The sequence below is a fragment of the Gavia stellata genome, chromosome 1, assembly GCF_030936135.1.
Source record: "Gavia stellata isolate bGavSte3 chromosome 1, bGavSte3.hap2, whole genome shotgun sequence".
Lineage (NCBI taxonomy): Eukaryota > Metazoa > Chordata > Aves > Gaviiformes > Gaviidae > Gavia > Gavia stellata.
In genome coordinates, this window is record NC_082594.1 from 88322853 (window position 1) to 88349529 (window position 26677).

The 26677-nt window shown below is 37.5% G+C and overlaps 1 protein-coding gene across 1 annotated transcript in view; it reads right to left on the reverse strand.

Moving 5' to 3' along the window:
• Positions 1 to 26677, reverse strand: part of APOO (apolipoprotein O) — a 36340-nt gene that overhangs the window by 583 nt on the left and 9080 nt on the right. Inside the window, exons 4-8 of the mRNA XM_059821172.1 lie at positions 25398 to 25452; positions 24274 to 24369; positions 20722 to 20813; positions 15031 to 15138; positions 2757 to 2851 (exon numbers count right to left, since the gene is read on the reverse strand). Coding sequence (XP_059677155.1) covers positions 2783 to 2851; positions 15031 to 15138; positions 20722 to 20813; positions 24274 to 24369; positions 25398 to 25452 — 420 coding nt within the window. The 3' untranslated portion in view covers positions 2757 to 2782. The remainder of the gene's footprint in view (positions 1 to 2756; positions 2852 to 15030; positions 15139 to 20721; positions 20814 to 24273; positions 24370 to 25397; positions 25453 to 26677) is intronic.

Consider the following 26677-nt stretch of genomic DNA (forward strand, 5'->3'; position numbering starts at 1 on the left):
GTCTGCTCTAGAGAACTTCATTCCTACAGTTGAACTGTATGGAAATATAAAAGAGAAAGAACAATTCATAGCAACAAAACAACTGGAACCTTGTGTAATAAACTAACTTGCTCAAATAGAATTCTTTTTAATTTCCATCAATTGCATTTTTTCCTAATCTCACTTACTCTGGTGTAAAGCTCAGGTAATTTAACTCAAAGAAATGGAATTCCATAAATATAGAACCTCAACAGAGTGAAAATGAAATATGCTATCTTCATGGAAAAACACAAAGCCATGTCAGTTCCGTGCAACTCTTCAGTACAAGAGCTGAATAAAATTAAAGCTTGCTTCTCCCACAATGGGATATGGTTTGAGCTGTAGTTTGCATGTAATTATTGATGACAAACATACTATAATAAAGGAGGTGCAATGCTGCTGGTTTTTGGAATGGAGAAATATGTTACTGTCTCCAACCCAAAATGATTCTGTCCTTGGCTGACCATTCACAATTCAGAGACCCATGCTGTGGCAAATCTTTATGAGGAAAACGAGATTGTATTTATTTTAGTAATCAGATTCAACTAGGAATATTGCCAACAGTTGAAAATACAATTACTTTCAGGACTGATCTCATTCAGAATAAACAAGTATGTCTTCTCAAAGATCACAGCAGCATTCTCCAACCTTTGGGATCACCCAAATCCAACAAAACATCTGGACTTGGGTATGAAGTTAAATAACTGGATTTTATTTCAAGCAGAAGTAACAAATCACCACCCCCGCAGAAGAGCTGAAAATTGATACCGAATTGAACTTTCACCATCTGGTTGCTCTAGGTCAAAAATCTAGCAGTTCCATTTATGTATCTCCTCCAGGAACACGTGGCAAAACAAGATTTCAAAACCAGCAGCACCCAGGTACTTTAAGCACCTGAGCAATTATCTTAACTCTTTAAAAAGAAAGACAGTAGAACATCTGAGACAGCAGCCGTTAGTGAGGTTCTCCTCAAAACTTACTTATACAGCATGAGTATATTTATGATTAAAAACCTGAGGACAAAGGGTCTGGATACCAACTTTAGTATAAGTCTTCCTGACAGCTTTGTTCCTTTCCTTCCACCCATCCCCCCTTAAAAAGAGAATGTGCCTTAAGCAAAAAGCACTAGCATTTCAAAAAGTGAATAATCAACTACCAGAAATTATACTCACATAGTAAGACATGCTAAAAGAAAATAAAAGCTATTTACAGGTTTCTCTTTGCAATGAACCTTGATATTTGTACAGTGTCCCAAATACATAAACAAAAGTTCAATTTTCCTTGCTTTTTATCATTTAGGAGCTCTGTCCTAGTTCACAATAAGCACAATATTTTAGTGAATTTTAGAGAAGTTATTCTTCCTCTTGGTTCTCCTGGGTATCTTCTCTCAAAACAAAACTGTTCTTCCTATTTTTTTTAATTTTTATTTTACATGGCTATTTCATAAAATACTTGGAAAACACATAAATACTTTATATTCATATGTCTGAAGGAAAAACTCAGTAAATCAGCCAGCCAACATACCTTTTTGCCTTTGTGAGAATTAGCTATAGCAATTAAAAATACATTAAGGGAAACACAACATTAGAAACTAGTTTTGCTTTTAAAGCTGACCATGTAACAGTGGAATGCTGTTGCTCAGCACATGTATGCGTTCCATCACATCTGCAAACATTTGTGACTGGTGATGATGCATGGAAAAAAAATTGGTGCAGTTTTCTAAATCCAAACTCCATTTATACAGTTCGCAGTTAGGAAAAGAAAGAATTTTACTGGTAAATGGAACACTGCATACAAAAATAATGATGAGTCCCTACAATGTTAGGATTCCTTTCTGATGAAAAATACATCTTTAACATAACGTGGAAATAATATAGGGCAAAGACAAGCAACTTGGAAACACATTCAGAAAAGACATCCTTTATCAACTGATAGCAGAGTAGACTACCTGGTTACTAAATTATGTCAATTACATTATCATTAGTAATAATAAGCCTCAAATACAGAGCACTTTTTCTCCTATGAAAGTGAACCATCTTAAAGTTGAAAAGGTGTTTTTGTTTTGCTTTTCTAGAAACTGTAACAATCACAGGACTTGCTTGAGTTTAGAAAGCAGCCCAGTGGCCAAGTCAGAAACAAAATTGGCATCTCAACTCGAGTTTTTGGCTCTGAGAACTGGGAAACACTGCCTCCATTTCCGCCATCATTCGCTCCCAGCTGATGAAGCACATCTCATTAGCGAGGTGCATCAACATGAAAGGTCAGGCACATCATGAACTGTTACAGGCTGTAAGATAACACAGCACCCTGGCATTGACAAATCTTTAGAGAAAACGTATCAGTAGGAAAGAAGTTTCTTTCCCCTCCTTCATGCCTGCACAGGTATGACAAAGAAGGCAAAGAGGTTTTTGATACAGGAGGCAGAAATGGGAAGGGGAGAAGGAAAAAAACCCAGTAGAGTAACAAGGCCTTGCTAAATTAACTCAGAACCTTTGGAGGAGACATACATTTACTTGCTATACTCTAAAGATGAAGAATTTAGATCAGTTAAGAGTAAAGAGAGTTAAGGAGCATGCATATTCTTGAGAAATGTTAAGATGAATAAAATTATTACCTCTCTTCCCCTCTTCATTCATCAATATGAAGAAGGTAACTACAAGTCAAACTTGTAAATGTTCAGCTTTTACAGGTTATTTTGCTGCTGTAGCCACATACCGTTAGCAGTCTTTATCCTTTACCTGTTTCATGCCAAGTGATCGGTGTTCTACTTCTGGGCTTGCTCTTCATTTGAAGCAGCATGGATTTCCAGGGGCTTGTCACCATCTGCATCACCCTTGAGGAGGGAAAAATATGCACAAAATTTCAGTTGAGGAAATCCATGATTAGTGTTTTTGCTAGAACAGAAACCCTCTTCAAAAGCTGAAACAAAAACTTCTTGCAAAATCAAGTGGTTGATGAGATGAATTCAGTATAATATACTCAAATATGATCTTCTCCCAAACCGCTTCTAGATTTTAATCTTCCTGTAGTTAGCTGAGCAATTAAAGGATTTGAAAGAACAAGTAGTCCAACAGAAATGCTTTAATTGACTCATTTTGCCTGTACTAATAACAGAGGATGAATTCCCACAGAGTAGTTGCTATTTTGCATTCTCTGAATTCTGTGTGGATTTATACAATAGGTCTCTTCTAGGACATATCCTTTGAAAGAGTGTTCTCACACTTTCCCCAAAATACATTATAGAAATCAAAGAACGAAGAGAGGCTTGTTAGAGTGTCTGATCTATCTGTTTGCCAAGTATGCTATAACGAACAGGCATTTGATTATAGTTTTAAATAGGTATCAACAAAAAAAATACTTAAAAGGGCCACACACATGGCTAGGGGACTGAAGCACATGACACGCAAGGACAGGCTGAGAGATGTGGGTCTGTTCAGCCTGGAGAAGACCAGACAAAGGGGGAACCTAATTGCTATCCTTAATGGGCATTTACATATTTGGAAGAGCTAGGCTCTTCTCAGAGGTTCACACCAAAAGGACATGGAGCAAAGGACACAGGAGCATGGCAAATTTCTATCTGATCTAAGGGGGAAAAAAAAAAAAAAAAATGTTATCACACCACTGATCAAGCACTGGAGCAGGTTTTCCAGAGAACTTTTTGAATCTCCATCCTTGGAAATATTCAGCACTTGACTGCACAAGGCCTAAGCCACCAAATCTAACTTGGAAGCTGTCTCTGCTTTGAACAGGGGCTTGGATGAAATGATCAGAGGTCGCACCCAGCCTCAATTATTCTTAAATTCTACACATGAAAATTAAAAGGCGTCTTCTTTTTATTCTAAAAAGATATTTTTACCAATATGACTTAAATGTGATGGAAAAATGTAATAAAAGAAACCAGAAGAGACTGGAAAACATAAACATTTCACAGGATGGGTCAAATTTATGTCGCAGCACAAATTAAGCACTATGAATAAGGCACCGAGTCTATGAGACCCTGAATATGCTATGCTGGACTCAATACATCAAGATTCAATTATGAAGGTAATTCTTAAATTTCTTATTCAAAATATGCCTAGCAAAACCTTTAAAAGGTAATTCTTTCTTTCAAAGACCTATTTTGTTTTGATCACTACCCCAAATATTTCATAGTAAAGGAAATCACGTCCACAAACTACACCCATTTCAAAATAATGATCTACTCCGTAATTTTCCTGTACAGGAACTTGTAAGTTATGACATTTTACTACAATTTATAATGAATAATCTGACTCATGATGCCTCATCTGAGGAATTACTCAATGCTGAACAAATGAACTAAAAATAAGTTGTTCACAGAGAGTTCTACGTTTTTCCACTTGCTTGGTTTAACTTGTAAAAAGCAAATACCATCTAGGTAAGCTTTTTTGGTTTTTGTCCTGAAAGAGAAAAAAACCCAAAGCAACAAACACACAGGCGCACAAACACACATGAAAATAGGGGTCTTGCTCAGTTCCTTTGTTTCTATGAGCTCAGTAGATCTCATCACAGGGCTTGTCTTCACTAGCTCTATTAAGTCTGAGTTACTTAATTCGAGCCAATCCACTGCTAAACTGTCATTCCTCACACTAACTCATTTGCTGAATTAGCAATTAAGAAGTTCTTTTAACTCCATCCACTGTACGTGCCCAGTACATAAAGAGTGAGCCTGAGTGAGACTAATTAAACAGTAATATGGGTAGCCAGAAAAGGACATCCTTTGAGCTAGCACAGGACATAAGCACGCCTAATTTTACAACAAAGCGTCAAGGTCCTCTAGTCACACTCAAAACCAGATCAGAAGAAAAAAATGCTTAGATTAATGACCCAAAAGACAGGATGCCTCTGTGCCATGATGCCCTCTCATAATTAGAAGCGGGCACATATTCAAGACGGTCTTTCTAACTTTCTGGCTCAACACAACCACTCCATAATATATCTGGGTGGCCAGAGGAGTTCACACATCAGAGTTCTATCCCACAGCAGAAGGGGAAATATTTTGCAGCACTCTTACGCACCTCACAGTTTCAACCAAAAGGTGACTGATAAGAAATCTCCATAACACATTCATTAGTAAAGTGTTCAATACATTGGGATTCCATGGGATTAAAAAAAATATTAAAAATTCATTATTTGAAATTGAAAATAATATTGGAACTGAAGGGACTGTACACAATGCTTTTTGTAAGGTTCCAGTACATGAGTGATTAAAAGACACCCCAGCTTAGCTCACAGTATCTAACAGACATAAATTGAGACCTCAATTTGAAATGACAAACAAAAGAAATGTTATTATTTCTGTGAAAATTTTCTTTCCATACAGAGAAAAATGCCCCAAAGCAACCCAGCCTAATGTCAAAAACCCAAATGTGGGGTGGCCTTTTTCTCAAATTACAGCCTAGTATGAGGCAGAAGTTAGTTTCTGTTGCTCCCTCTGAGCAAGTCTTGCAGATGGCCAGGCCCTTTTACACTGGTGCCTAACTTTAGAAATTGTAACTCCAAAGGCAGGTATACATCTCTCTCATGCTTATGGAAAACTGAAAGGTAGAGTCTGGCCACCAGAAAAAACCAACAGCTGCAAAAGAAAAACAAAGGCTCGTCTGGACTCACAGATTAATAATTTACCTTTTCTTCTGTCCTCTTTTGTTTGCAATGTGTTGCTTAGAATAAAGAGAACATCACTGGTTTACCTTATTCATCCTCCCCCTGCCAATCAATACCTTTTTCTCCATCTTTTATTTTTAGCTGAGCTTGAACGTAACTCTCTCAGAAATATGAAGCACTTTTAAAAATATTACTCTTAAGTTGCCCTAAAAAGCTCAACTTTTTGTGTAGTAGATTCTGTCTTTCCTACCTCTAACACATTTAAATTCAGCACAGCCCAAACTAAAGATCCAATCCAAAAGAAGTAATAATTTTTACAAGTGTTACTCAGTTGTTGTTCTTACTACCAAACTATAAAAGGAGATCGTATGACGGGGAACAGCGTTTTCTGTGACAAGTAGATGTCTATCTTTTAGTTCAGATGACCGAACTCTTGCTTGTCTGTTCAGGAGCTACCGAAGACAAGTCTTACATTTATTTACTGGAGAAAAAAAGTTCTCTCAGCTGTTGTGTTTTAAAAGATGCTCAAAACACAAGTGACTTAAAAACTCTTAAAACACAATTTAAGGTTTGCTATGGTCACAATCCATGACACTTACAATAAAGCTCCGCAGTCAACACACTGACATCACAACTTCCAGAGCTTTGAGGTGGGGAAAATCCAGGTCTACAATTTCCCTGATGCTTGTTCTGAGGAAGCGCAAGCAACAGATACCCAAAGCTGAGCAGTCTTTACACTTAGAAGCACTCTGTCACCAGCTAACAATAAAATACCCAGAGACAGCTATATAGATATAGCTATATTGTTAATATTTGTATATTTTTATATGTGTAATAAACACATATAGGTTAAAAATACCTAATATATATTAGTATTGTTAAGTCACAGATGGTTTCTATCAACAGACCAGGCAGGAATGAAAACCTAACAATAAGCTGCAAGAGTTTCTCTCAATCTCTGAAGCTGTTTAAACAACCAAATGACAGACAGCAAGAAAAAAAGAAAAAAAATACCAGTTTTCTGTAAGATCTTATTACTGATTGGACCAAAGTGGGAAGGAGCACACATATGAAGAAAGGAACAAGACCTGAAAAGGAGGATGTTTTTAGAGTTCTCGTGCTGTTCTGGTTTTTCACATTTCAGCCCCTTCAGTAAAAACAACGGATGCCCGATTCATTGTTGGGGGAAGAGAAAGAATCCAGAAAAGCTGAAAATACAGCAAAGGTCTTTGAGTGGTATAAAGTCAAGGCAATGTGAGAAGTAACTGAAGAAAACTGTTTTTGTATGTGTTTCAGTACATATTAGCTCACTGGCTGGAACAAACCCTGGATTTAAGAGACTTGGTGCCATAACACATGCCCTTGTCACTTGAAGACGAACTCATAATAGTAGGAGAGCTAACAACTCTACAGCACAATACAACAGTACAAATTATGGATGTATCAAAACCACAGGCAGAAGAGGAAGGGCAAAAAGGCTGTACTGCATGAAAAAAAAATAATCAAATGAGCTGACAAACAGGACCCAATTGTTAGAAACTTAGAGGTGGTATGTATTGAACTGTGGCTCCAAAATGCTGATTTTAAAGCAGTTTTCTGTAAAGAAGTTATAAACCTTTGTATAGAAAACCACAGTCCTTAGGTTTATGCTGTTGCACAAAATCCTCAAGCTGCTATGGTTCGTCCATCCACCTGACCCAAGGACAGCTATTAAAGCTGATAAACTCAGCCAGTATTAAATAGAGCTCACTGTGGACAAAAAAAAAAGCTGTAATTCACTGGCTTAACAGTTCAGCTAGTTCAAGACTTTTGGAGGCACTGGAAGTCAAAAAAGTGTAGAAGATAAGAAATGTAGAAAAATATGATCTTGCACAAACTATGACAGTATTGGGCAGAGCAGAGGGACTAGTTACTCACAAAGACTAGCTGAAAGCAATGTAGGGTATTAGCCTTCGTAATTGCAAAACCCCAGTAATGACACTTTAATGTCGCCTAAGTCTACTCAAAAGGGTTTCACATGCATCATTCTAAAAAACTGCATAAAGGTGTAAGTTGGTATGATTCTCCACAAATTTTGCAAACTAGGTTTAAAATAAACAATGTTTGAGTGACACATCTTCCATTTCACTATTGCTTCCCCTAAGGATTTACAACCTGATAATATAAATGTTAACACTAATTTTACTGATTTTTATGGAATGACTTCCTGTGAGTAAAGGTAACTCAAGTAAGCAAAAGATTTTTGGAAGACAAAACCCTTAAAATATTCCTGCCCCCTCAGCACGATGGTCACATTTCTTCTACCATCTCCTCTACCTGGGGGAAGAAGTAGAACAAGTTGTCCACTTTATTTCAAGATAAAGTATACAGAAGCTGAATAACTACTTCTGCTGTCTCTTACTAGGAAAATGTTTCATCCTTCTGGAAATTAAAAATGTGAACACTGATGTTTACTTATGGCACTTGTGTAGTTTTAGCAGAGGGCTTTCATCCTGACATCCTGAAGAGCTGACTCCTTCAACAAGCCAGCTTCAGGATACCAGAATGCTATACTGTAAAAAGCATATTCAAAACCATATTCAAAACCATATCAGACAGACTAGCTCTATGGAGGGGCTCTAACCACAGTGTTTTGAAATGTAGCAGCAGAAGGTCTTGGAATTCATCTTTCTTGGCAGAACTTAGATTTCAGTTGATATGACCTCAACTTGGCCCATGTTTTTGTTTCATAAAATCTTCAGAAAATTAACATACCACATCTATTTTAATGACATACTGCTGCGCAAACATGAAGTTATGCACAGCTGTCGTACCTATGACTATCAAACAAATTATGAGCAACATAACAAATTAACACAAGCCAAGAAGAGCCACCCATATATTGCTTGACTATTTGTAAGAATCCTTTGTGTAGCAACAGGAAAATGCTAGAGTGAATGTCACAAAAACAAAAAATAACATCTTTTGCTCTGGCATGGTTTCATGAAATGGGTTACATCTGCTGTAACAACAACTCAAGAATAACATTTATATTTGCCTTCACTAGCTAAGGAATCTAGCTGCCTAGTATAACAATAAGAAGTAAATACACAAAACCAACCCAATTATTTAACAGGGCTGTCAAATTAAGAGAGAAATCCCAGAAACTATCCTAGAATGCTTTGCCAATTTTAATACATGACAGAAGTATTTATTTTCTTCCATGACACTTCTGTATCAGTAAAAGCTCCCATAAAAATGCAACTTATATTTATAACAGAAATTCTTCTGCTGGAAAAGTTAATACTTATTTGGTGGATCTAATCATCTGTATGAATAAAAAGTACTTTTTTGCACTAGTATAACCACACATCACTAGAGACAGACTGAAAAAGTTTTTCTAGGGTAAATTTCACCTCTCACATCTCATGTTAGGGTCACAACAGTGCTTATATGTATAAAAAAGGTAGAGGTTTTCATTATTAACTGTGACTGACCACATCCTGATAGAACATCTTAACGCTATCTTAAAAAAAACACCCCAAAACAACTAAACCAAAAAACCAAAAAAACCCCAAACCTACCCCCCCAAAATTCTCAACTACGTATATTATCCTTCCTTCACCAAAAGGAAGTTTCAGAGCAGACTTCTTCCATTAGAAATACTTTTCAGTCCACATTCTAGTGACTCTGAAAGCACGTGACTTTTCACCACTGCTGTTCAGCTTCTCTAGACACAGGGAGACAATACCCTCTCTCTAATAACTTCAGAGGACAAAGAAACAATGAGGCTGTATACTCCAGTGGTAAGAGATCACTGAACATCTGAAATGCAGGCAATTTCATCAAGTGCGTAGTGCTTCTCCATTTGAGTCACAGGAATTTTCTATCTTGCCTAATCCATGAAGTTAAATAGCAACAGTTAACACTAACAATGTCTGATCAATTAGATGAACTTTAGGAGGAAACCATTCAATAGCATTTCACTCCTCTGTGCAAGTAAGGTATTTTGGCAACTAACGGGTATGATTTAAAGATTCTGCAAGGAGGAAGAGAAAGAAGTGTGTTTACTTAGTGGCCTCTGCAATTTTGCATGTCATTTGTTTTTCTGCTGAGGTAGCAAGTGCTTGAATAAGCCTTATAATAAGATGAAAGCTTCAAAAGTTTTTGTCTTCCAATAACAACCACATGCTTTCTTTTGAAAGCCTGGGACACAATAAAATAAAAAGCTCAGCTAATTTTTACTGTTGCTGTCAGTTTGTCTTTCCGAAATATTTTTATGTCGCCGATTTTTTTGAGATACTTTTTGACAGCCTAGGTTTTAGGAAAGGTACTGCATGATTAACTAACCTTTGTTTATTCAAAGAGCTATAGAAGTGCATTTACTGAAGCGTCTGGGACAATACAGGAGGAGTATACCCTAATGAAAGTCTCCACTCTCATAAGACTCAGCAAGTGACAGGACACGTGACCATTTCTCCAACACGGCTTGTTTGGAACTAGTCCCACACCTAGACCTACCTAGGCCACTCGGTCCCATACCTGCAGTCTGTTCAAGTGCAATTGCCTCTCCAAAACACCTCTCTCTCAGTGGCTATCCCCTTTACATCTTAGGCCTCTGGGTTGCAAATACCATGTTTTGGTCAGATAGGACTTAGAATCACAGAATCACAGAATCGTTTAGGTTGGAAAAGACCTTTAAGATCATCAAGCCCAACCGTTAACCTAACGCTGCCAAGTCCACCACTAACCATGTGCCTAAGAGCCTCATCCACACATCTTTTAAATACCTCCAGGGATGGTGACTCAACCACCTCCCTGGGCAGCCTGTTCCAATGACTGACAACCCTTCCAGTGAAGAAATTTTTCCTAATACCCAGCCTAAACCTCCCCTGGTGCAACTTGAGGACATTTCCTCTTGTCCTGTCACTTGTCACTTCGGAGAAGAGACCAACACCCACCTCTCTGCAAACTCCTTCCAGTTAGTTGTAGAGAGCAGTGAGGTCACCCCTCAGCCTCCTCTTCTCCAGCTCTCCTCATAAGACTTGTGCTCCAGACCCCTCACCAGCTTTGTTGCCCTTCTCTGGACACGCTCCAGCACCTTAATGTCCTTCTTGGAGTGAGGGACCCAAAACTGAACACAGTATTCGAGGTGCGGCCTCACCAGTGCTGAATACTACACTTCCCCTGCTAGCCACACTGTTTCTGATACAGGCCAGGATGCCATTGGCCTTCTTGGTCACACTGCTGGCTCATATTCAGACAGCTGTCAGTCAACACCCCCAGGTCCTTTTCCTCCAGGCAGCTTTCCAGCCACTCGTCCCCAAGCCTGCAGCGTCGCATGGGGTTGTTGTCACCCAAGCACAAGACTCGGCACTTGGCCTTGCTGAACCTCATACAGTTGGCCTCGGCCCATCAATCCACCCTGTCCAGATCCCTCTGCAGAGCCTTCCGACTCTCGAGCAGATCAACACTCCCACTCAATTTGGTGCCGCCTGCAAACTTACTGAGGGTGCACTTGATCCCCTCATCCAGATCATCGATAAAGATATTAAACAGAACCGGCCCCAATACTGAGCCCTGGGGAACACCACTTGTGACCGGCCGCCAACTGGATTGCACTCCATTCATCACAACCCTTTGGGTTCGGCCATCCAGCCAGTTTTTTACGCAGTGAAGAGTGCACCCGTCGAAGCCATGAGCAGCCAGTTTCTCCAGGAGAATGCTGTGGGAAACATCAAAAGCTTTACTAAAGTCTAGGTAGACTACATCTGCAGCCTTTCCCTCTACTAAGTAGGTCACTTTGTCATAGAAGGAGATCAGGTCAGTCAGGCAGGACCTGCCTTTCACAAACCGATGCTGACTGGGCCTGATCGCCTGGTTGTCCTGTATGTGCCCCATGATGGCCCTCCAGATGATCTGCTCCATAATCTTCCCTGGCACCGAGGTCAGGCTGACAGGCCTGTAGTTCCCCAGATCCTCCTTCCAGCCCTTCTTGAAGATGGGTGACACATTTGCTAACCTCCAGTCAACTGGGACCTCCCCAGTTAGCCAGGACTGCTGGTAGATGATAGAAAGTGGCTTGGCAAGCTCCTCCGCCAGCTCCCTCAGTACCCTTGGGTGGATCCCATCCTGTCCCATAGAGCTGTGGGTGTCTAAGTGCTGTAGCAGCTCACTAACCATTTCCCCTTGGATTGTGGGGGCTTCATTCTGCGCCCCATCCCTATCTTCCAGCTCAGGGGGCTGGGTACCTGGAGAACAACTGGTCTTACTATTAAAGACTGAGGCAAAGAAGGCATTAAGTACCTCAGCCTTTTCTTCATCCATCGTCACTATGTTTCTCCACCGTGTCCAGTAAAGGATGAAGATTCTCTTTAGCCCTCCTTTTGTTGTTAATGTATTTATAGAAACATTTTTTTTATTGCCTTTTACAGCAGAGGCCAGGTTAAGTTCTAGCTCAGCTGGTTTGCAACAACCCAGAAGCCACACATCATTGTTAGCCTAGTATGAACCGTTACCAGTTGTGAGCTATGCCTCAATCAGGAGGTCCACAGTAAAAGACCAAGACTTTCTGCTGCTTCAAAGCTGTTTTCAAATCACCTGTTATTTTTGCCAGGCTACATTAAACAACTAAAATAAGAGATGGGAAGCAGTCTGCAGCTAGGGCAGCAGTTCATCAACAGAATAAGCATAGTTGCTTAGAAATCAGGAATTAAAGATGCAGTGAGTTTAGAAGTGAATTTTAAACCACAGAAGCTTTACATTACACACCTGAACTTTTATTTCTTTAAGTAGCAGTTAAAAAAAAAAATCCCTAAAAACCTTACAGCCTCTCCCTGGCACACATTTAATCAACATGCACAGTTCTCCAGTCTCTTACACTCTGCTTCACTGAGCCATCTACATATACTTCCTAGAAGTCAGTTTGCTTATCTGTATCAGAGAGGTACAACTACAAAGACAGCTTGCTCCTGTGAGATAACAGAAATGTCTAGTAGATAAACACCAAAAACATCATCAAGATACTTAACTCCAAAAGCTTCAGGCAGGTTACAAATTATGATCAAGACATTACATAACATAATGATTCATTAAAACAAGTTCCTGTTTCTTCACAAGTCTGTGCTAATCTTCAACTACTATCATTAATCAATCACACTGCACTTATTTTGAAACTTGGTAGCATTCTGTAGAATGCAAAATGCATCTGAAGCAACAAAACAGAATCTTATTTCAGTTTCTTTTTTGGGGGGCAGTATTTATGAATATTTTCTCTAACATAACAATGTCACTGCGTATGGCTCTATTGGACATTACTATCCAGTCATAACATCTAGCGCTTTGTAGAAGCAATTATAAATATACAAAACTAAAACCCTACAATTCACTAAGGTTGTGTATCGTGTTTGACCAACTCTACAGACAAAGTTCAACTATGTGTCCAGTTCTGGGTTCCCCAGTACAAGAGAGACACGGACATACTGGAGGGAGTCCAACGAGGGGCCACAAAGGTGATTAAGGTACTGGAGCATCTCTCCTATGTGGAAAGGCTAAGAGAGCTGGGACTGTTCAGCCTGGAGAAAGGAAGGCTCAGTGTGCATAAATACTTGAAGGGAAGGTGCACAGAGGACGATGCTTGGCTCTTTCCAGTGGTGCCCAGTGACAGGACCAGAGACAATGGGCACAAACTGAAACACAGAAGGGTCCACCTGAACATTAGGAAACACTTTTTCACTGTGAGGGTGACTGAGCCCTAGCACAGGTTGCCCAGGGAGGTTTGTGGAGTCTCCATCCTTGGAGATATTAAAAATCCATCTGGACACAGTCCTGGACAACTGGCTCTAGGTGGCCCTGCTTGAGCAGGGGGTTTGTACCAGATGATCTCCAGAAGTCCCTTCCAACCTCAACCATCCTGTGGTTTTATATAGAAACATAATATACATTATATATTAAAAATCTGTTATAAATATAAGGTCTTAATATATACTGCTTTAAGACACCCAAACATATAAGCAAATAGTTATATACCAATACAACCACTAACTCAAAACCAAGGATAAATGCATTCACGTACACTGAGTAATGTGACTTAAATATAGCACAACTACTTTGATGACGTATAAATCAACTATGGAAAAGCACACTTGCTGAGACATGGAGATTTAAAGTAACTAAAAGGCACACATGCCTTAAAAAGGTGGTATGGTATAAGCATGGACCACAGGAGTGCCGGAAAAAAAGGCTTCCCTTCTCTGGTGAAGTACGCAAGGAAATCATACTGTATCACTGATGCTCTGTAGGGGAATTAGGGAAAGCTGCTCTGTAGGGGGAATAAGGAAAGCTGCTCCATTCTAAAACTGAAAATAAGCATGCATTCATTTCGTTGCATTAGCAATGTTAATTCAAAAACGCTGTTTTAAAGAAACCTCAGTGCTTGCCAAACACTGGGAAACAAAGCCATTATGTTAGCATTTGCTATGTCATCAGATGCAGGCACCTCTAAGGCAAGATATCAGTCTGCTTAGCATAACACAGAACAGTAATGCCAGACCAAAAAAAAAAGTGTGACTTGTAGAACAGAAAATAAAGACAAACGTTATTCTAACTAAAAAAAAAAAATAATTCACATATGTGAGTGTTAGTCTGACCCCTCATACAGTGTTTAACAATTGGAAATCTAGAAAGCAGAAACTTTCAGCAATGACTGCGCTTGGTACCTCACCAGTATGCCCAGTTCAAAGCAGATTCAAAACAAACTCAATTTTTATTGGCAGTCTTCTGGATGTGAACTGATTAAATCAAAGTTTCCTAAAATAGGGCTGTAAGTATTAAACCACACAGCTAGTTATCAATGACTAAATCCCTAAGAACTGCATATCCCTATAAATTGACATTTTTATGACTAGATAGTAACGTTTAATAAAGCAGCACACAATGACATCATCATGCTAAAGCAAATATTCATGAACATTCAAAGGAAAATACCAAAAAGGGATAAATTGGAAACAAGATTCTATTTTCTCTCTTTCAAAGAGGAGATATGTAATGAAAAAAAAGTTATTTCAGATTTTTAAGATGGAACTTGTCAAATTAAATTATCTTTTAAAAGAAGTTCATTTTTTTAAATAATCAAGACCATAAGAGCCTTGATCCCGAGCATTCCAATCACAATACTCCCAACTTTCCTATTAAACACTTAGGAGATTATACTAAAGAAAACTTCCAAACATTTTTGAAAGTTTAACTTGAAATAAGCTTAATATTTTTCCACAGCTTAGAAAGATATAACGAACATCTTTGTCTTCAGAAATAAAAGCTGAGGCAGAGTGGAAAAAACACACTATTGTTGGTATGTTCTTTGTCTGAAAATGCAGTGGTAAATTCAGAAATCAAGTTCCTCAGACTTCTTACCTTATCACTTCTTTTCCCAGATTTCTTCTTCTTAGGATTATCCTTCCAAAGAGATTCTACAGCAATATATGCCTGAAGACTGCAGTCATACAACTGCGTACTGGCAACCTTTGAAATAAAAGATATTAGAAAGCATGAACTTAATAATCTGGGAAATATTATTTTGCTTCTTGTTTAAGTGGAACAAGTCTCAAAACACAAGATCTTTAACATCTTCCGGTCCAAGCTCAGGATATACAGCATTAATAAACATCTTGGAAAAAAATGACACATGAGGAATAAGAAAAGCTAACTTGCTAAAAAACTGTTTGAAGACTACCTGAAAAATATATCTGTTTAAAAAGGGCTGGAATGATGCTGCATGGAAACAATTCTGGTTTTCTCAGTATTCAACAGATTTAACATATGCAAATTATTTCTTAATTTGACCCTATTTATTTTAAAGGCTAAAAAAAAAATCCCCTACTTAAGATTGTCACTACTTTGCAATTTTACCTTTTCACTGGTTTGACAGAACAGTAAGAGTACCCCTTTGTTTCTTTTTATTTGCTATTTAGAAGGAAGGCCTAATTTGTTGATAGATGGCTGTAATGAATAACCAGCTGTGAACTCTCAAAACAGAAGACAGCTAGGAAAGACTGTGTTTGCTATATTATACCAACAGGTAATTTTACAACAGGAAAAAATCTAATAAAAAAGTCTAATAAAGAGTATCTCCTGCCTCTTACATAATATGGAACTGTAATATTCATAGCATCCTTTAAAACTCGAGTGTTAGCCTCCAGGCTCAGGTCAGTACTCACTTTCATATCACTATCAGTTTTCTTACAAATAAAGAACAGCAAAAATGGATAATTCACCCAACTAGACAGCTATCAAACTAAAAAACTTATGAAATCAAGAAATAATAAGGTATCACCCTATCTCCCACAGCAGACAAAGCTGGAAAACCAAAGGTATGAGAACAGGGCAAGCATAAATGGTGTTTCTGAAACAGTTTTCTGATGTTTCCGAAACAGTTTCTGAATTACATTTTTAAGTTTCTTCCAGTCTCCAACAATTCGCTGCTCAGAGATTTCCTGAGCCAGAGGTGATTTCTGTGTGTATAACAATACCCAAGGAGTTTCCCTCCTATGAACTTGTTGCACTTCCCCTTGAACCCGATGCAAATTTTAGCATCCACAACATCCTCTGCCAAGGAGTTCTGCCACTGGGCACACATGGTACAAAGAACCACTTCCCTTTGTTTGTCTGAACAAAATTAAGTACAAAATTAAGTATACCAGTTATGTACCACAATGGTAAGGGATGTGCTTCTGGGCAGGGATCATGTTACTACCTTACAGAAGAGGCTATTTAATAATTAGAATTAAAAGAAAACAAAGGCAAATCAGCAACTACTTTTCCAAGTCACAACTAAATCCAAAACGTAGGATGTTTTAAATACAAGGAGCTAGCATATTTGTCACCGCATTTGAGAATTACAGTTGTACTTTGATTTTAAACAAGTCTGTATGATGCACCGAGTTTTCTCTATATTTGAAGGTGATAAAGGTCATCAGAAAAAAGCACACGAACTGTTCCAGGGATGAATGTATTAAATCGCAAAAATCCCTCAATTCAAACACTACAGGTATAGACAGTTACCATCTTTTTCACTATGAGTGTTCATTCTCAAGTACTTCAACAAACTAGTTCTGAAAGTCAGAGGAGCCTATGGCTCACCTGGAAAGATAGTGTGATCAGTTGTGCAAGCAGTACAAACCTACCAGGACTGAAAGATAACGTCAATAAACAAACAGACAGAGGGGTTTTTTGTCTGCAATGTTACTGAGGACACAGCTATCAACACAAAATGAGAAACAACAACAACTATCCATAAGCCATTTCTTGTTCCTGCCTAAAAATACTCCATTAAAATACTTAAAAACACTCAAAATACCTAACAGTACAAACTTAAAAATATTATTATTACAGGAGTGATATGATCAAGTGAATTATGAATTGCACTAAATGAGAAACCGGCCATTCACACTGCTGGAGTAAAGTAGCTACATCATCACAAGGTACAGCAACCCAAATAGTTTAGTCTGTCACAGTCAACCAGTGTTTCAACACTGTACACACCTCCCAGGAGCTGGGACCCATGCACACGTTCAGAGTTTGCATGGGTTGAAAAACACAGTTCTAGGTAGACTGTAAGCTGCAAGTTACAGGGTCAACAGGAACATAGCCGAGAAATTTTTATAACCACCCAACGCACCCTCTCATGAACACAATACTAGAGTCGTGCGTTAGGCTTGTGCTTTATACCTCTCTTTGTCATGGAGCAGTTGAAGAGGAATCTGGTGGGTACTGCAGTTGACACCACTATTCTTGGGAGTGGCAGTTCCAATCAAGAAAAGTAAAAGGAACAATCATAATACAAACAGTTCATTCAATTGTTCAAAGTGTTTATTCCAATATTCACACAAAGAGTTCCTTTCAAAGAGGGACAAGTTTTTCCAGTCAGTCATCTGGAATTCTTAATTTCTGGAAGATAACAATTTCCAGCTTGTTTGTGTTAAATTACAACATGCTAAAATACCACCTCTGTTCAATGCAACACTAAGTAAGTTTGTATGCTAAAATTTGAACAAACAAGTTCAAAAGTCAGATTGAGTGGTTCTCAACAGGGATTCTGAAATCGTTTGAAAGTGACCTTGGGCCACAAACACCCGTACTAGGTGCTACTGGGGTAGCATCAGCAGTCTCTAAGGCCTAATGTGCATGTAAACAAGCTCCCATATTTTAATTCCACACAAGACCATAAGCACATAATATTGACTATACCGTATGTTATATATCAAGATTATCGAGCAGAATTATGGTTAGCAATTCTTTATCTGCATTGCATGCTAAGAAACTAAACTGAGAATCTGCTGGCTCTTCTACATTTATATTGTTAACAAAGTAGTCATAGTGCAATTTCACAAGCATTTCATTTCTGCAGCAAAACCTCAATCAAGTGACCCCAACTCCTTCTTTTCAACACACAGCTCCTGTAATTGTATCATGCTCTCAGCTGTGCCAGTACAACTGTTTATGCTGTACGGATTGAACTGGGCAAGGGACAAGGTATAGGTTCAAAAGACACAGAAACAATTTAGTTTGTTGTCAAAGAAATAAACTTATGTACTTGGAAGCTTTTCTTTCTTTCAAGAAGGTGGTAAGCATAATATGCACTACTTTAGGGAACTTGAGAAGTTCTAATAACAAGGAACAAAAATGAATTCTAATGATAAAGAGACCAATTTAAGTAACTTCATAATGGAAAGTTTTTTCCAGATGGAAGATAAGCCACAGTAAATACAAAATATTTTTAATGTATTATGATTAGCTGGAAAGCAATAGAATTCCAGAACACTAGTTAAAGTTCCACCAGAACAAAGTAAAACTTTAGTATTAAATTCAGTTCCCTTACCACATACAGAGTCTGTCCATTTGTTCAAAGTTAAACAAATTAAAGTAATACTAGCAGTGAGGAAATAAATCCCTTACAAATTTGTGATTTATCAGAATGATTACTAAAGCAGGAAAAAAAAATTAGTCTGTGCATTTCTTCCACCTCCAGTTAGATGAATAGTGTCTGAAAACTGCTTACTGCCGATGATGAACTCTGTTGCTATAACTACACTTAGCAACTCATATATTTTAATTAAAGAAAAAAAGTTTTCTCCCAGACAGATGCATCAAGTGTTGTACCTCAACTGCAAATATACTTTGCTGTGTTTACTTCCAACTCTCCAATAAAAAGTCTTTATTAAAGGTGGGGAAAAAACCCAACCACCACCCAAAACCTTTTTAGTCTTTTAAAGTATGGTTAAATCTAGAAGTTTACCAAATGAAGGGAACTATACCACTGTAAATGAAAAAGCAGTGATGATGTACTCACATGTGGAAGAAAAATAAAAATAACATAATCACAGAATCGCTAAGGTTGGAAAAGACCTGTAAAATAATATAGAGAATAAATAAAAAAATTTAAAATTTATGTTCCAGAATATTTCCTATACTGTTCCATTAACTTGGGTAGTGAGCTTTGTACTGCTGGCATCCCTGTCTAGACTTACAGAAATTTTTTCAAAGGCCTATGAAAACATTTCAAAATAATTACTAGAGATGAAAGTGCTTCCAATTTCGGATTAAAGCATAAAAATTATGGACAGTAAGATACGATATGCTTAAAACTTTGCTTCTTTAAAGAAAAGCACAAGAGAGATTAGAGGAACCAAAACAGTATCTAGGATATTACTCTCTCCACAGAAGTTTCCAAACTCATACGTCTAGTGTCCTGACCAAGTCAACAAAGCTAAACCTATTCCAATCAAGTTTCAGGCTGATGGTCTCAAATCAGATTTTTTTGTCACAGTCAAACTAAGAACTGTGAATTAATCAAAGGCCAATTATGTACTTCAAAGTTTTCATAAAATAAACAAGGTATTGTGAAGCTGTTAGTAGCAAATCCATAGTTAAGACTGAACTGAGCTTCTTTAAAAACAATAACACCAGTCTGAACACCACTGAATCACTTCCCACTTCACTGTTCAGAAAGCAACTAGAATTTCAATACAGTTTCCAACAGAAATGTCTAAGCTTCTTAAATTTTGATGGTTTTTTTCTTGCCACTTGCATAATCTTTAGTCCCTGAGAATAAGTCACCAGAACTATAAGCACTTAGAGCATCTGAATCCTGGAAGCGCTAAAAAAAGATACCATCAAAGATCAGGGTATCACCACGCTGGCAGAGTTCAAACACAGTATTTTTTACTCTTCCTACATCATGACCTTTCAGTTTTCAAAGAACATCATACATTATTGAGAGTAGCATATTTTCGTCCTGACATCTCAGTGTCATTCATAAGTCACCAAAAACTGGATAGCAAGTTTACCAAAGCCTGAAATATAAAGTATTTCTGACACACTAAAATATGTGCACTGTGAGTGGTTAAAAGCTGGATTTGAAAAAGAATGTGGTAGAGGACTGAGAAATCCTCCAGTACAATTAAGTGTGGACAGCAGGGCATATGAACTGACATCAGTATGGGCTGTAAGCAATTCTTTCACAGGAAACCCACTTAAGCAACTGTAAGTTAACATGTTTCTTATGTGCCTGAAACAAACAAATGCATAAACAAAAAGGCATCCAATAAGCAGCAGAATTCTTATCCCATTCCAGAATGTGCATGCTATCTTTCTTAAAACTATCCAACAAAAAGCAGAAAACTTCAATAGCAATGTTTATCTCAAAATGTTGTTCCTATGATTTCTCTATAAAATCTCCCTTACTTTTTTTTCTTTCTTTCAAACCGTTTTCATTTGCTCTCAAGATATTTCAGGTTTCCTTAATATTGTAAGTAAACATGCAAACTGCACTTACTAAGCATATTTACATTAATTTATAATTACTTGAAGTTAGAGATTCAGAAAGGAAATTATATTCCTCAGACTGAAGAATAAGTCACTAAAAGAAACAGAATATCTGACTCTCTTTCAGCCTAGACTGCATATTCTTTGACAAAATACCTATCATTTTGTTAAGTGCCAAGCACATTAACATGGTTTTTAAAAATGGATTACCAGTTAATTTGAAGGTAAGAAGCAATAATCAAAGTAAAAGACACTTCTCCAAAGAAAGGTATCATCACTGACCTTTGCAATAGAAACTGCTTGCTGAGGGTAATACATGGAGGCACCAATACCCATGAGACCTGCAGGATACACTAACTTCTTTATCTTTGAGCCTGTTTCATAACAAAAAAAAAAGAAAAAACGCAAAATATCGTTAGAACATATGTTAACCAAGACAGCTGAATGGCCCTACCCTTTGATTTATAATAAAAAAATTTTATTAAATAGTTTAGCTTATTTTCTGTTCAGTCCTACTGGTTTCTTAAGAAACATGATTACTCTGATCAGTAATTATTCTTGTAACCTTTTTTAAGAGAATATGTTTAATAACATCTTTCCATAGTGAAAATTACCTTACAACTATATTTATTGTAGTAATACATAATTTATTTCAGTACTGAAAAACGAAGTAAAAGCCATGATTAAGAGTTATTTAAGAGAATTATACCAACTGATATTCTTTTCTAAACTAAAAGGAAAAACCCAGGCAAAGAAAGGATAGGATAGCATTCTTTTGATACATCAGCCAGAACAAGAGATACTTCAATACAAACTTCGTATGTTACCTTGACTCATAAATATCGATTCTTCCACAACTGCTCTTATGACTATTTTTTCTTTATTCACTACAGCAATTTGCAAAGCATTTGAAAGTACTGTTAAACTAAAGTACTTACAATTATGCTACATGCCTATTGCTCAGTCCCCAATTAAATTTTGAACATTTTAATCAGTTTGAACTCTCTATTCAATTATATAAGTCTAAAATAATTTAACTGCTGGAAAAGTTCATCCTCTTAATCACAGCTGGCCACAGGTTGTGTACGCCAGCTGGACAGTGACAATATGCATCACTGAATCAGTTACAGGGCATGCTGCAGTTTATCCAGTCAGAAAGGAACATAGAAGGCAGCAGGTAAAGGAGAAAAGCAAGCAGTACAGGAGAAAAAAGGTCATGGAATGGACATACAGGAGTCAGGACACAGTAGTTCTGTTCCTCATAGAGCAGCCATTCTATATGTGAAGCCACACATGCTTCTAAAAAAGGAATAATGAACTTTGAAGAGGAAATTTATATTACAAGTGTTTAGTGTTCCCACTAACATATGCTCATGATGAGATGAGAAACTTAGCAGTTAACAAGAGACATTCATAAAGTGATGTTGCTAGTCTTGTGAAGAGGGAACTTCGTACCAATTAGCTATAAGAAAGCACAGAAAAGGCAAGCTTCTTTGCATCTTTACAACCAGAAAAATTACACTTTTGCTGTAACTTCTGGGAATGGGGAAATCTTCCTTAGCAATAGCTTATCAGTGTGCCTACAATATCACTTCAGGAATAAATGTAATAGTTGAAGATATTAATGCCTTCCAGCAGACTGCTACCTGCTGGAGATACAGGAGTATTCTTAAACTTCCCTCTAATGGGTATCCATTCCAGTAATAATCAACAAGGTTGGAACAAATTATCTTCAACGGCATTTTAAACCAAGCTGGATGACTGCACAATATTCACATGATTAAATTCTGAATACTGTACCTTCTACTTAGTGGGCAGCTGTATCTTCAAGTGTTATGGTTAGACCTTAAAGATTTTATCTGTACCTTCCAAGAGGACAATTTTTCCAGTGAGATCAAGGGGGAAAGGAATAAAAAACCAAAAAAGATGACATTTGGTTCTAACTTCCTGTAGCATCAAAATTAGGGGGCACTTCCTTCTACAGTTTAAAAACTTTCTGGAAGTAACAGTCAGTATCGTAAACTATAACCAGACAAAAAGTTCTAAAATTATGGCTTCCATCCTAAAAGATTCACAAATCGGACATTTGTATTATGAGGGATTTTAATTTTTATTAAAATTAGGACCCTCTAATCTTTCAGATCCAGTCCCAAAGCTGCACTTCTCCCCTTCCCCCCAATTTTGCTACAGTTGTAAAGGCTGGAAGCTGATCTCATTCATAATCATGTAACTCAAGAAGCAGAAATCTGAAGAGAAAGAATTTCAAACGGGTAAAGTTGGAGATCTTGATTTGCATTAAAAAAAAATACGCTAGAAAAAAAAAGTACTGCTTTCATCATCTTCACTGGAAAACTAAATATTTTGAGGAGTGCATATATCCACAGAATGCTTTCCATTTCTACATAGCCAAGCACACATTTCCAGTTTATTCACAGAATCACTAAGGTTGGAAAAGACCTGTTAGATCACCAAGTCCAACCATCAACCCAACACCACCATGCCCAATAAACCATGTTCCATAGTGCCACGTCCACATGTTCCTTGAACACCTCCAGTGAGGGTGACTCCACCACCTCCCTGGGCAGCCTGTTCCAGTGTTTCACCACTCTCTCAGTAAAAAAATTTTTCCTAATATCCAGCCTAAACCTCCCCTGGTGCAACTTGAGGCCACTTCCTCTTGTCCTGTTGCTAGTCACTTGGAAGAAGAGACCAACACCCACCTCTCTGCAACCTCCTTTCAGGTAATTGTAGAGAGCGATAAGGTCTCCCCTCAGCCTCCTCTTCTCCAGGCTAAACAACCCCAGCTCCCTCAGCCGCTCCTCATAAGACTTCTGCTCCAGACCCCTCACCAGCTTTGTCGCCCTTCTCTGGACACGCTCCAGCACCTCTATGTCCTTCTTGCAGTGAGGGGCCCAAAACTGAACACAGGATTTGAGGTGCGGCATCACCAGCACCAAGTACAGGGGCACGATCACTTCCCTAGTCCTGCTGGCCACACTGTTTCTGATACAGGCCATGATGCTGTTGGCCGTCTTGGCCGCCTGGGCAAGTCCTCACCAATATTTAAATTCTAGAACTTTACAGTTCCATTACCTACAAGCTTTCTTCTTATGTTACTTTGTTTCACTGTATTAAGAATATCTCAATACAAACACAAAACACTTTTTCACAATTAACTTTTCTTAAAATAAATATATTTCTTTCTTTGAAATAAATGTTATGCTTTCATAACTAGTGTGATGAAATTAACTGTATCACATTTTGTGCTGGTTTTGGCTGGGGTAGAGTTAATTTTCTTCGTAGTAGCTAGTATGGGGCTATAGCACAAAAAACATGCATGTATTTATAGTACACCCAGAGTTCACAAGTATTTTTGCTGAATATCACCATCTGCAGCAGCTCTGTGCTTGGACACACAATACTTCGAAGGAATTTGAATTTACTACTAATTGTACATGCATCATAGTTCAGGAACCTCTGTATTTGACCATACTTTATTCCTCTGTAGTTTTCTACAGTGACATATGTGATCAAGAACTTAAGTAACTAAGAAGATTTTTAGACTAAAAATAAATCCTTTCCTAGCTTTGCTATAATAAGCTAGAACTGGAAAAGATCAAAGAGTAGATTCCAGTAACAAATACAGTATTCATAAACAATAATTGATGGTTATTACATGAAGTTTCTTTATAATTGGAGGAAGACTGTAGAAACATGCTTGTACAGTTAAGTCAGATCTCATGTGTCACAATTAAAAAATCAGTATCCAAAAAACCACAAATAAATTATTTTTCCCAAATCATAACCTAAGAAGTTCAAAAGGTTCCCACTTACCTCTAGCAAGAAACAATCCAACAATTCCAGCAAAACCTATCACACCAAGCCTTGGATAAAATCCAGCAGGGGGGGTTTGGAGAAATTCATAGCCCTCTGAAAAGAAGTCAGAAAGAAGTGCTTTAATGTAATGTGAAAGTGTTTTTGAGATAAAGAATCATCAATACATGCTGGCAATTGTTACAAAAACATAAAGAGTTATCAAAACACATTTAACTATCATGCACATTTTAGATCTACTGGCATAAAATTCAAAGCCTTTGAGATCGGGTCTAGTGACACATGAATGAAACTGAACATCGTATTGTATTTACCAATTTTTATAGAAGCTTTTGCCTTTGCTCCTGGGCCACCTGTTTTGTTTTGCTCTTTTGCACCTCGATTATATCTTTTTCAAATTAGTGATAAAAACCTTTGCAAAATGTATTCTTACATTTACGGGTTAACAAGTAAAAAACAAATCACAGAACAAAGGAAAGACACAGCATAAAGAAAGTTCACTCCAAGATGGGAGACGGATGGGGGAATGGAAAACTATGAAAAACTTTCCACGCAAAGGAGTTCAAAAGACTGAGCCTCTTACGCTTAAGGAAAAGGTGTGATATCTGAAATGAGCTCTAGATAGCATCCGTGCTCAGTCCTGATGAGCCAAAGTATAAAAGGATGCTTCCAAAACCCAAAATAAATACAAATTATTTTGGATTAATTCAAAATTCTTAGGAGATCCAAGGAAGTAAACCAAAATGAAAAGGCAAAACATTACAAGCAAAAGACCTAACACTTACGACAAGTAATAAACATTGCAGAAAGTTTCAGTTACTAGGCTGGGTCAAGCAAATATTACTGACTGGGAATAAATTGTGAGGCTTTTTTTCCTTCTTAACTGTCATTTTCAGTGACATTGGTCAACATAGATGTAGGTCTTGGATTTTAATTGTTTAGAAATGTAGTGTCATAATGACCTACAAAGGAAACTTAAACAGATACACAGTGCAACTAAAGTAGTCTTAAATGCATTAGAAATTACATATATATAATGATGCATAATGGAATTCCCTTTTAACAGAAGATATAGTACAGTCCTGCATTTTAAATTGCTAGTTAAGAAAACTAAACTGATTTACCTCTACCATGCTCAACAGCTTTTTCTAATGTGGGCATAGCTTTGGCATAAAGATCCTAAAAAAAAAGTAAAGAAAACAACAGTAAATAGATACCAAGTAAGTAAAATATTAACTACGGAAAAAAAAAAGTAAAAAGTGTTGGGTCCCTAAAATAACTTATGTTTATTCCCACTTCCACCCTTCACTTACGGGGCTATGCTTGCTCAACATTACGCTTGGCATTACTTACAGCTTTTTCTCAAAGTAGTCTTTGGACACAAATGAAATATCATACCTCAAAACACAGAAGTCAACTTCAATATTTCATTGAGCTCCTGATCAGATAGCTGAAACTGAGGATTATCTCAGGTTTCTCAGTGATCATCAGTATCACAAAAATACTTGAGTTGATGCAAAGAAAGGAAGTACAACACTGTAATAAACTCCTCACTAGCACTTCACAGGGGTACATGACTCACTGCAAGGTGATAAATTCTACTTTCCAAGAGACTACCTTAGGTTAACAAAACTGCATTTTTGAAGTGACTTGAAAAATGAGATGTCCATACAATGTCCAAAGTAAATCAAAGAGCACTGCATCAACTGCCACAAACAGCACTGCAGGAAGTAAGAGAATTCACACTGCCTCTTATCAACATAGAAAAAATAAATCTAAAAGAGAGCAACGCTGCTAATTTATTATGCTAATAATCCTTTGTAGATACTGTGTAAGAATATCTATCAATTAGGGAACAAATTCATAAACATGTATGCCCAAAGCTAAAGCAGAGAATGGTCTTGCAATACCACTTGAGCTGAATCTGTGCAGAAGTGAAAGCATTTGTTTAGGATACTGCATGAGGGATAATATCTTTAGAACTTTCATTTCCTCACTGGCAAGAGTGACTTAAAAAAACTTGTAATGAAAAAGTGTTAGCATGTGACACACAACATAACTATAAACAGATGTTGGTCTTATTAAAAGCCAATGAAAAAACAACGTGCTTTAAAGACCTCAGAGACTAAGTCTGATCTTCTGTCACAGCTCACACATAACTGGCTCATTTCTACATCTGTGTTTTGAACTGACTTTCCACTACAGTTAAGCAAGCAATTTTGAAAAACTAAAATGGATATACTAACATAACCAATTTTATTCTCATTATCCTGGGTTATGTATTTAATTTTAAAGACAACTGAGACACACCTAAAATGTTATTTTCTTCAGCATAGCAGGGGGTGGGGGTGGTGTAAAACCAAAACTATCTCTGACTACAGTTAAGTGAGCAAGATGACCCCAA